Source organism: Leopardus geoffroyi, chromosome B2, assembly GCF_018350155.1.
Source record: "Leopardus geoffroyi isolate Oge1 chromosome B2, O.geoffroyi_Oge1_pat1.0, whole genome shotgun sequence".
Taxonomy (NCBI): Eukaryota; Metazoa; Chordata; class Mammalia; order Carnivora; family Felidae; genus Leopardus; species Leopardus geoffroyi.
This window is the reverse complement of record NC_059332.1, coordinates 37619534-37635683: the sequence shown is the minus strand read 5'-3', so window position 1 is coordinate 37635683 and position 16150 is coordinate 37619534. Positions and strand designations below refer to the sequence as shown.

The 16150-nt window shown below is 43.7% G+C and overlaps 1 protein-coding gene across 5 annotated transcripts in view; it reads right to left on the bottom strand.

Annotated features, from left to right (window-relative positions):
* Positions 1 to 3110: 3110 nt before the first annotated feature.
* DNAH8 (dynein axonemal heavy chain 8) overlaps positions 3111 to 16150 on the bottom strand; it is a 334161-nt gene continuing 321121 nt past the window's right edge. For all 5 annotated transcript variants that reach the window (XM_045498070.1, XM_045498067.1, XM_045498069.1 and 2 more), the window contains 2 exons: positions 6970 to 7091; positions 3111 to 3796 (listed from right to left, as the gene is read on the bottom strand). In XM_045498070.1, coding sequence (XP_045354026.1) covers positions 3509 to 3796; positions 6970 to 7091 — 410 coding nt within the window. In that variant the 3' untranslated portion in view covers positions 3111 to 3508. The remainder of the gene's footprint in view (positions 3797 to 6969; positions 7092 to 16150) is intronic.

Here is a 16150-nt window from a genome sequence, read left to right as displayed (position 1 = left end):
TATAGCTGAAGTACAAAAACCGTACATGTTTAAAGTGTACAATTGGATACATTTTGGCACGTGTGAAATCATCACTACAACCAAGGGAATGAACACATCTATCACTCCCCAGAATTTCTTCTTGCTCTTTTGTAATCCCTTTCCTCTGCCCCCTTCTTCTCACCCTGCCAGGCAACCACTGATCTGCTCTCTGTCACTAAAGACTGGTTTGCATGTTCTGAAATTTTACATAGATCATGGAACCATACATCATGCACTCTTTTTTTCACCTGGATCATTTAATGTAGCAAAGTTATTTCGAGATTTATCCATGTTGTAGTCGTATCGATAGTTTATTTCTTTTTGTTGCAGAGTCGTATTCTATAGAATGAGTGTGCCATAATCTGTTTATCCACTCAGGCATGGATGGACATTTGAGTTGTTTCCAGTTGCTGGTACTACAAACAAAGCTCCTAGGAACATTCACGTGTAAGTCTTTGTATGCACAATGCTTTTATTTCCTTGGGTAAATATCCAAGAGTGAAGTTTCTAGGTCATATGGTAGCTGGTTCAGTCAACAGTGTAAGAAATTTAATTTTTTAACAGTGTAAGAAATTTAACAGTGTAAGAAATTACACAGAGGTGTAAGAAATTTAACTTTTAAGAAACTGTCCAGCTGTTTTCCAAAATGGTGGTCCCATTTTACATTGCCTCCAGCAGTGTAGGAAGGTTCCAGTTGTTCTACATGGGAGAGGTTTCCTTGATAAGGAAACAATATGAGGATGAAAGTATGTGTGATGCTCAGGGAACATCAAATAGTCATAACTGAGCAAACTGCGTGGTAGTGGACTACAAGGAAGAAATTTTATTTCAGGCCAGCTCATGGAGGGCTTTGGTATTTGGAGTGATGGAAACTCACTGAAAGCTCTTGAGGAGGGCACTACCTGGCCGGGCCTCTGGCTCTAAATGTAGCTTCCCATCTGCATACCATTCTCCCCCTCATGCTTTTCCCTTCCTTGGAATACATTCATCTACTATCTTGGTACCATTTTGGGACCATCAATGGAAAGACCAAGACCCAACTGAAATATTAGTTTGTCTTCAAGTGCATCCCTTACCCCTGGACTTCTTTAACCATTCTTTCATACGTCACGGCCCCAAGTCATACTCACATTGCAGGTGAATCCCCTATTCATCTGAGGTCTCTGACAGCAAAGAGTGGGGCTCATTCATGCAACATCACTCACAGGACCAATCCCTTTTAGAAGACATGTCTTTAGACACTTCTCCTTTGGTCTTATTTTTATTCAGAGTCCAAACTAAAATAACATTTTAAATCAACGAAGGTACAAATCTCGTTGCTCATTTTGCCGAGACCAAAATGAGAATCTGTGGGCTGATTCCGAGGAGGCAAAAAAATTACTCTGCCTCCCTCCCAGCTTCAGTTAGCTTGACCATCCTGTCCTCATGCTTTGCTCTTTATGCTCACCAGGTCTCCTTCACTCAAGTGTGGCAAATTACATAATTAGTGAAAGAGCAACAATTTTGCTGAGAAAATGGTTATGTGTTTATGGAAGTTCAATGGCTCAAAATGTCTAATGAAACCATTTAATGAGCCCAAAGAAAGCAGAACTGGGCCCCAGCCAGCTCTGCAAAACTGGGGATAACTGAGAAGCACCTCCGATAGAGAAGAGCATTTTGAGGCATGGCTTGGGTAGCAGGCACTCATTCCTAGGGTGGCCTCAGCCTCCCTCTCTCTCTCTCCTCCGTGCTGACACAGAACAAAATAATCAGTGAAAAGTTCCCAGGAGATGGTCTGTGGCTTTAAACAGTCTCATCTATACCCTCTCTAGATTCACATCTTTCCATCTCTTTCCCAATTTTCCATAAGATGTTAAAGTCATTAGGGAACACGGAACCTCATTGTTATTCTCTGAAAGCCTACCGTGATCCAGGGGTTTAGACTATGCAGTTTGCCTTCAATCGTTTTAGCAACTGGACAGGAATATGAATAAAGTGTGTGTGTGTGTGTGTGTGTGTGTGTGTGTGTGTTATCTTGGGACCTGCAGGTTGATGTGCTATAATGCACTTTACTTCCTCTGTGCTCCCCCAGAGCAGCAGGAACTTCCAAATTCTAGCCTCCGTTCAGGAGAACATTCTTTCCAGAGAATTCCATCCTTTTCTTTAGTGTGTCTATTGGGCAAGGGAAATACCAAAAAACATTTGGGCTGGGGGCTTGGTTACTTTAGTTTTCAAACTGCCCTGGAAAGTTCTATGGCTTTGACATTGAATCAGTATCAGAGCATAGCAGAGGCCACTACTCTAACGTGCGTTCCATAATATATTTTCTTCTGTTGGAAAGTATCCTAGACTATGGGGGGATTTTTTCTGGGGTCTTCCCTGGATGCCTCAACCCAGGCTGCTGCTTGGCCATCTTGTTCTGTCTCTCATTGGCATCTCTGATCAGAGTGACAGAAGGATGATAGGAGATCAAGGCAACATGAAATGCTCCCTTCCTTCAGAATAGACAGGGGGAATGAAATTGGTGAATTTAGCTGAGGGTGAGCAAGAGAATTCTAGACGAGAAGGCCAGTGGAGACACTTCACTATCCTGAAGCTGCGTGAACATTCAAATAGGACCTCATCTGTTTTGTTAAATTGACAATTTCCTTTAGCAGGAAATAAAGGTTAATGCTGAGTTTCAGACCAGCTACAGAGTAAGAAATAGCTTCACTTTTTAAAGACTTGGCTTTTTAAGGCATTCTGCATGTAACCCAATTTCGTTTGATGGAGTTTGTTTTTCCTTCTCCATTTGCTGCCTAGAAATGTGCACTTCATTATCTCCTGCAGAGTTGGGGTTGGTGGGGGGGGGGGGGGAGAGAGCTGAAGACTCAGAGTTCTCCGGGCCTCAAAAGCTCTCAAAAATAAAATAAAATATATTAAATAAAAGTAAAATAAATGACAAGAGCAGCCATCCCAGTGGATTTGCTGTCTCAAACATGTCACACCACACAGCTGTAACTCCTAAGGGGTACTGACTGGACCCCTTCAGTTTCCATTTCACAAGCACGGAGTCAAGGCCAAACCCAAACAGGCAGTGGATAGCACATTAGCACAGACATACACAGGGGTAGATTTTATTCCAGGGCAATGCGGTTTTTATTTGAGAGAAAAGTTTGCATCTATCATGCCCCTTTCAGGATACAACAAATTAATACTTTGTTTTGGATTTTTAGAAAAATTTAAACCTTCCAATGCTCTAACATGAAGGAAGGGCTTTATCTACATAAAATGATTATAATGGAATATGATTGCCTGGGATAATGCATTACATTAGAATTGTCTTTTCGAATATTGATATAAGGAAACACACACACACACACACACGCACGTGATTGTAGAGTATCAACTTTTTAATTTAAAAAGAGTAATCAAGCAATTACCAGGGAGAAAAGACACAAAGCGCCAGGCCTCTCAATAGCACTGCCTGGGTACATGGCTCAGGTGCCCTCAATAAGTGGAAGTGAATTTACTTGATGTCACACAAAAGAGCCACTCCTCTCAGGATCCAGTGATCTGGGGACAAAACTGTTCGCAGGTACACCACGGTGATGAAGGTCAAGTCAGTACGCCTCGGTTTCTTGTAAATAGGACACACATACAGCTTGGGGTCCTTGGGCGCGATGGAATTAATGGCAAAGATATGCAGCACAGGCAGCTGTGTGAAGAGCACCTTGGGAGTGGATTCTGTAAGCTTCCCATTCCGTCTGTCCCAGGCTGCTCCATCCATGTAGAGCCCATAAATATACACACCTTCCTGGAAGAGTCAAGCACGAGGTAATAGGATTTTTTAAAAACTTAGGCGCTGTGAGATGGACATTCATTACTGTAATAAAGGTCATCAGTTTAGAAAGAAGACATACACCAGTCTTAAAATGCCACCAGAAGAACAAATACCACTGGGTGCATTGCATGAGTAAAATACTGAGCCCCATTTTCTCCTGTGGCCTATCTTGAGGCCATAAGGGCTGTGGAAACATGCCATTATTGCTTATTTGAGCAGAGGGCTAGCCCGCTGGGGACGACAGACTTAGCTAGCAGCACCAAATCACCTGTGCGCAGAGATAAAAGTCTCAGAGAGGCCCGGTCTGTCATGTAGGGTCAGAACAAGGAACAGGATTTGGAGCCGGGCGCCATGCGGGACCTCAGCCTGTGCCAGCCTAGCCAACATGCCGCTCTAACCATCTCAGTCATTCAGTGAGAGTTGTGCAGCCAGACCCAGAGAGCAGGAGAGTCAGAGCGCCCCCAGAGGCCAGTTGTGGTAGAAGGCGAGCAGGCCTCATAGTCAGGGAGGGGGTGTGTTAGTTCAACAGTGGCGCTTGTCATCCTGTGTCTCTCTTTCACACAAAGGGGCCCTGCCCTTGAGGTCTTCACCATTAAATCAGGGAGAGAGACATGAACTGAATACAAGCACACACTTTTTAGAGAGGCTGCCTGGTGACCAGCATGACTGAGACTAAGTGCAGTGACTTGAGGTGAAAGGCCACCTTGGGCTGGAGTGCTTGAGGGTCTTTGTGGAAGAGACAGCTTTGAAGGGTGGGCTGCTTTTGGAAAGAAAGAGGAGAGAGGGCAGGCATCCAGGCAGGAGCAATATAGTACAAAGATAGGTAGGATGCGTAGGAAAGCCCAGGCATTTTATTTAGCAGAGAGTTTAATGGTCATAAAATAAGTTAGGGCTTGACCATGGAAGACTACAGATGTCAAACTGAAGAGTTTGAACTTTACGTTATAGGCCATGGGGAGCCATAGAACACATATTCAGTAAGAAAAGAAAGGCTAAAGGGAATCACAGGAAACTCTGATAATCATGTAAGCCCATAAGATATATCTAGGTAGAAGATGCTAACCATTTTTCCTTTCCAATGAGGAGTAGCTAAGGGGAAGCAAATGTAGACTTATTATAAGAGAGAGTGAAATTAATTGCCAAGCGTTTCCTGGAATCCCCCTCATGTGACCCAAGCGTATGAGGACCATATTTTGGGGACCAAAACCTAAAGTACATGGTTTGACAGTAAAATGGGCAATCCCAGAAAATCAGGACATATGTATGATTACCATCATTGGTAGTGACAATTACTACATGAACGATATAAAATTTAGATACCATCCGACGGTAAACTGTATCCCTTCTAGGTTCCTTTTAATCTCAGAACTTTGCAATAGTGTCACCCAAAAATTCATGTCCACTTAGGATCTCAGAATGTGACCATTTGGAAGTAGGGCCTTTTCAGATCTAATTAGTTCAGGTCATACTGAATTAAGGTGGGCTCTAAACCCAATATGACTGGTGTTCTTGTAAGAAGAGGAGGGGATACCCAGAGGTACACATAGGGAAGAAGGCCATGTGATAATGGAGGCAGAGACTGAAGTGTTACCACTATCAGCCAAGGGATACCAAGGACTGCCTGCAACCATCAGAAGCTGAGAGAGAGACATGGGACAGATTCCCTCCCCCCTCCCCCCCCCCCCAGAGCCTTTGGAAGAAACCAACTCTGCCAACACCTTGATTTCAGACCTCTGGCCACCCAAACTCTGAGGAAATAAACTGCTGTTGTTTTAAGCCACTCAATTTGTGGTACTTTGTTGCAACAGCCTTAGGAAACACATACATATCTCAGTACTGCTCTAACAAATACCTACAAATGTGGACATGACTTTGGAATTGCATGATGAGAAAACGCCGGAAGAATCTGGAAGGGCATGATTGAAATAGCTTAGGTCTACTTGAATGGAGAGATCGCTGGTGGAAATATACTGGTGTGCTTCTGGTGAGATGGCAGACAGAGTGAGGACAGGCATTGGATGCTAGAAGGAGGCAACCCTTGCTGTAAAGTGGCAGAAAGGGCCAGAATTTGGAATTCATCTGGTCCAGGCTTCTTCTTTGGCAATTGAGGGAGTGAAAGTCACAGAGGAAGGGAAAACGGGGCTAAGATTTATTGAGTACCTATGTGGGGTCCTAAATGATTCCATTGAATTGGCACAACCATCTTTCATGAGGTTGAATTACTGGCCTTATGTCACAGAGGAAGAAGTTGAGGTCAAAAAATTAAAGAACTTGCCCAAGTTCACAGAGCAGGTAAGTGCCAAGCAGTGGCTCTCAATGGTGTCTGCTTACCTCGGGGCCCCTGCTCTTCTCCCCTCCAGGGGTCCCTCCACCAAGGGGTCCCGCAGCTAGTGGGGGCACTGCTGGAACTGGCCCAGAGCTCAGGACTGCCAATACTATTGGTCTCTACTGCCCTCCACACTCGTCCAGTCTGTGAGCAGCCCACAGCTGCAGCAGGAGACGCGTGGAAAACCCTTTTTTAGCAGACACAAGTGTAACTTGTCATTGTAAAGAAAGGCTGTCTGGGGAGTTCCAGTGCTTGGCATTAATTCCTGCCCCAGCAAATGGAGGAGGTTTCAGCGTCAAAGTCTCCTGGTTACGACTGAGGAAACCCCACCTACAAAGCTGAGGTTCAATCTCAACTCCTCTTGGGTGGGCATGCATTTGGAGGTTGATACGCAGCTACCACTTGGAGCTCGCTGAATGAATTTACTAAGAGCTTCTGTGTGTCCTATAACATCCTCCAGGCCAATGGAGGGACAGAGACTGTGGCCAAATGATTGTACCTGTGGAAAAAAAGACACCCACCTTTCTGAGGAGAGGGAAGTTGGCAGTTTTAGGAACGTGGCCCTTGACCTGGTTGTGCATAGCATATGTGTTGGCTGGGGGGAGGCAGCCTGTCAGGCATGAGGAGATGGGCTGGGGGGTGCGATATGCCAGACCGGGACCCCCACCTTCTCCCCTCTTTGAGTGGTGAATGTTCTGTTTCAGGCATACTGCATCTCAACAGGTCTTAACCGAGGCACTCATCGGTCAGTTTTAAGCAGAATGTGAACTTGCAACACTGGTTCCAGAACTGCCCCTGCTATTTGCCCAGTGGTGCCTACCACGGGGGGTGATGTGATCTCCTCCTTGGTCTGCCGCAGAACTTCGTTGTGGATGGTCACAGAGTCCAGGGCCCAGCCTTTGTGGGCGCGGGTCACTTCCTGCCTCATTGCTGTGAGGAAGCCTTAAAGAAAAGAAAAAAGATAATGCCGATGCCTTAGATCAGTCCACTCGAGAAACAAGAAAGGAAGAAGCTCCAAGTGTTAGCTGCTTATCAACCTCCAAATGCGTGCTCACCCAAGAGGAGCTGAGATTGAACCTGAGGGGCACATTTCTTTCTGTGTTTTGTTTCTATGGGGACCTGCAATGAGCTAAGTATTCCTTGCTGGCTGACAGCAGGAAAGTAGCACCCTTTCTGCCTCGGAGAGAGCTTTGGTTTGAAACTCTCATGGGGTTTCAACCACTCAAGTGTCTAAAGATTGTAATCCAGGCCTAGCTCCCCGTCTCTATTGGAAATCACACTGCTTAGGAACAAGACTGGAATGGCAAATATTCTGCGATCAGCATTCCAACTAAAACTAGAATCAAACCATTATCAAGCTTCTATTTGCTATAATGGAACAATTTCATTTTGTCTAAGGAAACAAGGCATAATGCCAAAATAGAAAACCCAACTTTCAATTTGATCAAACAAAGCAATCACACCGGAAAGGAAATCTATGTGTTTTAATGTGCATAATAAGGTTATTTTTAAGGCAATACAAGGTTACACATATTGTGGCCTTTCTTTAAACTTAATACAATATTTTGCAAACCATGCCATTCAATTCAACAGGAGAAGCCTTTCTTGGAGAGCAGCAATTAATGTTAGAAACTACACCCTAAACTTCAAATGGACTTCAAAACCTTAAGAAGATTTTATCTGTGACCTCTATATTACGTTTGGCTCCCATGTTAATGGTGAAAATCATGAATAAATTTTGGAATATGTTATGTCCCCCACCCCTACTCCCAGTCAGATCTGAGGATTATTATGCACCAGCATGTGAGAATATTGTATCAAGTTTGGGAACAGAGGGAAGAGAAGAAGTTGCAAGACATAATAACAGGCACTGAGTTACTACCCCTTGAAGCTGGAAAGAAAAACTAGGCCCTAGCTTGGCTTAATGAGGCAGTCCAGTTCTTCCAGTTTCCAAGTCCCTTCCTGGTAACTGAATTAGACATTTGGGGAGGCCCACATTCATTCATTCATTCATTCATTCATTCATTCATTCATTCGTTAAGTCTCTCAGGAGTAGTTACCGCGTGCCAGGCACAGCTCTTGGTGAGATGACCACAAAGATGAATAGGCCACCCATGGACCCTGCATTAAAGGAGCTCAGTCTAGAAGAAATGTGGAGGAAGGCAAGGCATATAACACAGTGTTGTTATGAGCAAAGGTGTAAACAAAATAAACCACTCAGGAAGACAGCTCAAGGCAGGCTGAATCAAGAGGATGAAGTTGAAGGTGACTCTTGTAACGTATGTAGGAGTTTACCAAATGGGACAATTCCAGTTAGAGGAATAGCATGTGCAAAAGCATGGGGATCTAGGCTAAAGGTGAGGCCTTTGTTTGTACAGATACAACATCTGGCCTAACCCAAGCTGTCCCGTCACCACACAAAGCAGGCTACCACCGTCAAGGGATTAAAGAAGCTAAGTACACATAAGGAAGCCCTCAGTGACCAGACAGTGATCTGGAGTCACATTCCAAAGGTCATGATGTGTGAGACTAGGCAAAATTACATGGCATTGAATGGCAGTTCCATCTCCCATATAACCTCAAACAGCAGGGAATGTTGGTAGAAAGGAAAAATGGAATATTAAAGCAGCAGATTAAATTAAAGGTAAAACCACCTTGGTCCAGTGGGCTAAAGCACTGTTCCAGGCTTTAATGCATTTGAATGATCAACCAGTAGGGCCTGCTGCCCCATATGCCAGACTGGGGATGCTTGCCAAGGTACCCAATACCATAAAGGTAGGGAAGTTGCAGGAAACAGCCATTGTCCCCACTCTCGTTGTGAGTCAACATGCTATGCTGCTGAGAACACCAAGCCCCACCACACCTGGGAAAGGAGTTATCTACTGGAAACTGCAATGGGATGTCCTTCTGGGATGGCTGAGTTACTTCACACCCCTGGGTGAGGGAGAACTACTCAATCTTCACTGGGATCCCACTGTCCTGCTGCAGGCCAGACTGTTGAGATGCAGTATGCCTGAAACAGAACATTCACCACTCAAAGAGGGGAGAAGGTGGGGGTCCCAGTCTGGCATATCGCACCCCCCAGCCCATCTCCTCATGCCTGACAGGCTGCCTCCCCCCAGCCAACACGTATGCTATGCACAACCAGGTCAAGGGCCACGTTCCTAAAACTGCCAACTTCCCTCTCCTCAGAAAGGTGGGTGTCTTTTTTTCCACGGGTACAATCATTTGGCCACAGTCTCTGTCCCTCCATTGGCCTGGAGGATGTTATAGGACACACAGAAGCTCTTAGTAAATTCATTCAGCAAGCCTTGAATGATAGCCAACAGAGCCTGTCCTTACCAAACACTGAAATGTCTCTATGAGAAAAACTGTCTTCCAAAATAGGATGGCCTTGGACATTATTACTGCCTCACAGGGAGGTATCTCTGCCATTATCCAAATAGAATGTTGCTCATTCCTGACGAGTCTGCTAACGTATCATCTTTATTAAATCACATGAAGACACCAGTGAATGCCCTGAGTGATCCAGCTCCCAACCTAAGGAACTTAATAAATCAGTGGTTAGAATCACGGAGCTGTCAGTGGAAAAAGCTGTGACTAACTTTGGGGATCATTGTCTTAATCTGTGTTTTCTCTTGCATGTGTCCATTCTGTTGGCGTGGTATCTCCCTCCTATGCAGCCAGATGGCTACCGAAAGAGCCAGCTTCATGCTAGTGAAACCCCTTGCTGACTGCTCAGGTCCCATTGCAGAAGAGGAGGCCCCATGAGATTGTAAGAGCTGGTCACAGAGTGTTGGGGAAGGTCATCAAGAGGACACAGACACCAGCTGATCTGTGAGCTGCACTTGGGCAATTGGAGCCTCCTCATTCCCTCCCCTGTCCTTGAAATGTGTGTTCCACTTGCCCTTCCTGCTTCCAGAAGCTGCCCTAAGGACATAGCCTTGAGATAGTGATGTATTGTTGAGGCCATCTGGATGGTATACATGACTGAACTCAGTTAAGTCCTCTATATAAACTTTTAACATTTGGCTGGTGGGTACAGAGACCTATTTGGCTTCTGGCCACCCAAGATAAACCTTTTATGTAAGTGTCCTTACTTATAAAACCTTCCACCTACCAATCTGAATGGCCTGCGTCTTTCTTCCGTCTCTCCCTGCTCTCTGCATATGGGGCTGGTTTCAGATTACACCTTCAAAGCTCCCCAGGAAGGTGCAAACCAGCAGTGACCACAATAATAAAATCCACTTCTTTCTTGTAAATCCCTCCATGAATGTCATTTTCATCATTCAACACTAAGCGTGCATCCATGTGGCGTATTAGACACTGTGTATCCAAGTAGAGTAGTTGGATTTCAATTGACCCTATTATGCAATATTTTAAAATTCATCCCTGATCTATGAACCTACCGGGTCACAATGCACAATACATGAATCTTGGTCTCAACCGTCCATCGGCACAAATTGAATAATTGAAATTTTCTATAACATTTTAAATTCCAACTAAATTGCAAATTTAACCTCTCTTCATATGGCACTCCAGACAATGACATAGGTGCCAGATGATGAATGACTGGGGTTCTCTCTTATGTAACACACCTGCTTTGAAGATTTCAGCCATTATTGAAGAGCTCTGAAAACCTCCAGTGCAATTAGGAAGAGACCATCTCCTATCTCCTGCCTACTAGGGGATATGCATGATGTTGTCTAGTTTACTTCAATAGTATGCCTCCTAATGCTTGGGTAGCACTTTTAGTATGCCAGTAGGTAGAATCTAGAACACAGATTACCTTGAACTGTTAAGAAAGGAAAATGTTAAAGAAATATATCTGAGGCCTGAGAGTGGAGGGCAGGGAACTGTTCTATGGGTAATTCCCACCCAGAGAACATGGAGAAGATAACATAGTTTTTCAAGCCTTGATAGTTTTGTTTTGGCTTCCTAAAAAGAAAAACATGATCTTGTGGAATTCCAATTGCAGTAAATCCACTGAAATGTTCACTATTGAATTTAAAACAATGAATGGCCACCTTTCTTGTAGACTAATGTCAAGGCTAATGGAATCAAAATCTTTGTTTTCTGAAGTCTGTATAATTTCATTTATTTTTCTTTTTAAAACATTTTTATGTTTGTTTATTTATTTTGAGAGAGATAGCATGAGTGGAGTAGGGGCAAAGAGAGAGGGAGAGAGAATTCCAAGCAGGCTCTGCGCTGACACAGTGCAGAGTCGGATACGGGGCTCAAACTCACAAACTGTGAGAGCATGACCTGAGCTGAAATCAAGAGTCGGTCACTTAACTGACTGAGCCACTCAGGTGCCCCTGAAGCCTGTATAATTTTAAAAGACTATTGACATATTTTTCTTTATAAAAACTTGAAAAGCTTTTGTCTTGGCACCAATTTAGTTTTAATAATTCTTAAACCAAATTTCAACCATCAGTGGTAGAAAAGTGATTCATACTTTCATATGTTTGAATTGAGAAACAAAAAGTTGGGGGAAGTCTTCACCAATAATAACCTTTTGTTCTTCATGATATTTAACCACCCACATGGAAATGGGCGATTTGACTATTCAAACATCTGAGTTGCATGTGTTCTAAATGAGGTGTTTAAAAAAATTTTTTTCACCTTCAAACTCATACAGCACAATGAAATCTTAAAAGACTTGTCAAGTTTTTCTTTAAAATTTTCACTTTCAAGCTAGTGTTGTACTTTGGAAACTCAGGTCTAAAATAACATGTGTTGTGTCTTAATTCCTATAATAGTAGTAACCCAACATTTCAGTAAACTAATTACTGTTGTTTGACTTGTGCAATCAGTCAGCCTAAAGAAAGCTGTAGAGTTCTTTAAGTATCATTTCAAACATGGCCTGAGAAGAGACTAAAGAAATAACTAATCAGGAAGGTTGCTTGTCTCAATTTGATACGGAGGAGGTTAGCATTCTGTAATGATGCTCCTATTGGCCATTTTTTTTTCTTTAATAAATGATCAGGTCTTTATGTAACGGGCCTTAGGTTGGGCAGTATTTCCTGTCTTATTAGTTACCAAGCCTCCCAGTAGCATCTTCAAAGATGAGGAGAAATGATGTTCCTGCTGCAAGCGTATGACAGGCAGTTTTTCCCCCAAATGAGAAGCAAACAGAGTTCATTAGTAAGTTAAATAAAGGTCAGAAATCGTTAAACAAAGATGAGGCTGATCCACCCGGTTGAATAAAAATGCACCAGGCACCTCTCCTGATGCTTTGCTAGATGCTGTAAGGTGGGGGATCTTAAACTTGGCTGCAAGTTAGAAATATCTGGGAAGTCTTATAACTCCTGATTCCCATGTCACAACCCAGATCAGTAAAATCAGAATCTAGAGGTGGGACCCTGGCATTGGCATTGTTTCAAGGCAGGGCTTCTCAAACTTTAATGTTCTTAGGTATCAGCTGGGGAAGGAGCTTTTATTAACATGCAGGTTATGATTCAGTAGGTAGGTCAAGGGTAGGGGCCTGAGATTCTCCATTTCTATCAAGCTCCCAAGTAGTACTGATGTTGTTGGCTGGTGGACCACATACTGGGTAGTCTAAGGCCTAGTTTACACATTAGAATGACCAAGGGAGCTTTTAAGAAAACTAACTGTCCAGACTCTAGAGGCCTCATCACCAGAGGTTCTGATATAATTGGTCTGGATCCCCAGGCATTACTATGTATTAAAAGTTTCGCAGGAGATTCTATTGTACAGGTAGGGCTGAGAAATACTGCTATGTAAAAAGATCCACACAGCAGGCCACTGAGAGGTCACTGACCCAGCTTTGTTTTAAGAACAAATTTGACAAGTAGTAACAGAAATGCCCCATGTACAAGCAAAATATTAGGAAGGCTGTCAGTTGTATGAGTGGACTCCTTCCACAGTCCCTTGAGACATACATGCTCTCTGTGATGTTGTTAATCCAGGACAGGGTTGGCTTCAACAGAACCTGAGTGTAAGTGGGAAAGCTGGGGCTACTTCTGCGGTCCCCTAAACCCACCATGTTTTATGTGCCAAAATGTAATTCCTTGAGCTGCTCTACCTTCTCTGAGTGCTACTTTATGCTTCCTTTCCCTTGCCCCAATCAAACCTTTCCATTTTTCCCTCTAGAGTGGTTCTATGGTCAACCAACTCTTCACAGAACATTCTCTCCATCTTCTTCCCCTTACTGGAGCCCTACCCAACTCTAAAGACACAGTCCTTCCCAATTGTTCCTCCATCCTTTATGAGAATCTCTGCTGCTTTGACAAACACACCCTCAGGCCACATGCTCCTCCCCTCTCCAAATACTATCTGCCTCCATTCACTGAGCATCCTCGATCATCTGGGCCTCTTCAGCATCCATTTAGCATCTTGACCTCTCCATTCCCTGACCTTATCATTTCTAAAGACCTCCTGAACTCCACCTTTTCTTCCCTTCTTTCCCAGGTAGTCTAGATTCATTCTTGTCATCAATTGCCCAGCCAAAACTCCAATCCTACATGAATCCAAATGTCCCCCTTCCTATACCTATTCCAGGCTGCCGAATAATACTCAGACCACCACATCACTGTCCTCGACAGGATTCTCAAAGCCACCCACGAATCTTTCCCTGTCTCCCTCAGTAGCCCAATTTCTCAAACTTCTGCCCCCTCCTTAAGTCTCTCCTCCAACACCTTCCCGCTCCTGAGATCACTTCATGTCCTTCTTCAAGGAGAAAATAGAAAGCATCAGATAAGAACTCCCTTATCTCTTTGCCATCAAACTGACAAACTCACTTGCATCTACACTCATTCCTCCCTACAATGTGTGTGGTGTCCTTCCACCTTCTCAGAGTGCATCTCTCCTCTTGGAAGCCATCCCCTCTTTGCTTCTTTTATCTCTGTCTGTTATCTTTGTGTGCACTCTCTCTCTGTCTGTCTCTCACTCTCCTTCTATCTCTCTCTACTGGCTTCTTCCCAACTGTATTTGAATAGACTCAAGCCTCTCCTATCATTATAAGAAGGAAAAAGGAAATCTTTTCTTCTTACAACCACTCCTCCAACTTGCTTTTCCTCTTCAAAGCCAACTTGCTTGAGACAATTATCCTTCTTGTTCATATTCTCTGTCTCTCCATTTCCTGTGGTCCTACTCACTCACCTTGAAGTCTGACTCCTCCACCTCCCCATCCACCTCACTGACACTTCTTTTGCCAACAATCTCCTTGTTGATAAAGCCATCTGACCACGTTTGGTCCTATCTTACTTGATTTCTGGCAGCTTCTGTCACTACTTCCTACTTTCCCCTCTTGTCTTCTACCACACTATGCTTTCTTGGCTTCCCTCTTCAAAGCTGTTTGGATATGAAAGGACCATTCACAAGGATTGGGTGATCTGGAGGATGGTGACACATAAGCGAATGTACAGAATCTTGATGAGGATGGTTTAGGAGGAAGATGACCAGATGGCAGTACTGGTGAGGTTCACAGGAGTATGGAATACTCTACATTCACAGTTGGAAGTGAAGAATCAGAATCTCAAACAAGGACTTTGGATGAGTCAGTCATATGTGCAGATAAACAGTTGCATCTGTGAGAACGGTTGACATCATCCATGTAGGTACCAGGGCCAAGGGCAGAACTTGCTTGAGAAGAGCCTACAAAAGTGGACTAAGAAGCAGTCCTAGAAGAGACAGGAGGAGAACCAAGGAAGGTGACGGACGAAAGCCAAGGTGTTAAAGAGTTTCCAGAATTGGCATCCTAGTATAGTTAGGGGGAATGAAGTTGGCAAGAAGGTCACTAGGTTTGGTAGCCTTGGAGAGAGCAGTGATGAGGCTGGCCAGATTACAAGGGATTGGACACTTGGTAAGGAAGATAACGATGTGCAGAAACTAGAATTATAAGAGATGTGTATAAGGATTATGACTGAAGCCAGGTACATCTAAGCCCCTGTGACATGAAGGCAAGGAAGATGGGTTGTTACTCATTTTGGAGGCATTTTAAGGTGTCCACAGTCGTCCTATCATTCTGTGGTTTGAGGATAGAGCAGGTGAGTGCTATCACTCAGAGGTTTAGAACCCTGAGGTCCATTCACCTGGCTTCCCTCAGACATTAGGGGAAGCTCTGGTTCAGCACACAGTAGCTTTGGGGAATGATTATGATTGTTGTGGGATTAGAAGAAATCTCCCAGTCCCTTCTAATCCTAAAATTCTATTAAACCTTGGTGCACTTTTCCACCCAAAAAATGTCAGGCTTTTTATAAGACAAACATTCAAAAAGTGCTGCTAGTTGATGATGTTGCCCTGAAAACTAATACATCAGCAAGAGGTTATAGATAATTTTTACTATAAAAAAAGATAACAGGACAAAAAATACCCATCCCCTTGCTTTAGCAAAATCCTCTCTAACAGAAAATCTTGATTTGTACTATGTATAACTTGTCACTGATATCTCCTTTGTCAGACTGACACGGATTGTTGAGACACTGAGAAAAAAAAGCAGAAAACCTAACAGAAGTTGGCATCCAATGGCATCAGGCTCCAGGTGGAGTTAAACATTTGTAAAATAACAATACTACATGATTCAATCTAAGATAGAGGTGTGAGGCCTGAAGAGCACGTTCAGCCTCTGCATCAGCAGTACCTGTGAATCATACCTAACAACAAATGACAAAGCATGGCTATCAATTAAGAGGTTTTGAAAGGCAGTCAATCCCTACTTGAAGCCAGGCTCATTACAACTCATTTTCTACACCTACGACACAGGCGCGCGCGCGCGTGTGCGCACACACACACACACACACACACACACAAATTAGAATCTAAATCATATGTACATGATACTCTGAAAATGTACACCTGTGGGAACAAGAGACAGAACAATTCCTTCAAGAACCCTGAGAAGGACAATCTTTTTTTTTTTTTAATGTTTTTATTTATTTTTGAGACAGAGAGAGAAACAGCGTGAGCAGGGGAGCAGCAGAGAGAGGGAGATACAGAATCCGAAGTAGGCTCCAGTCTCTGAGCTGTCAGCACAGAGC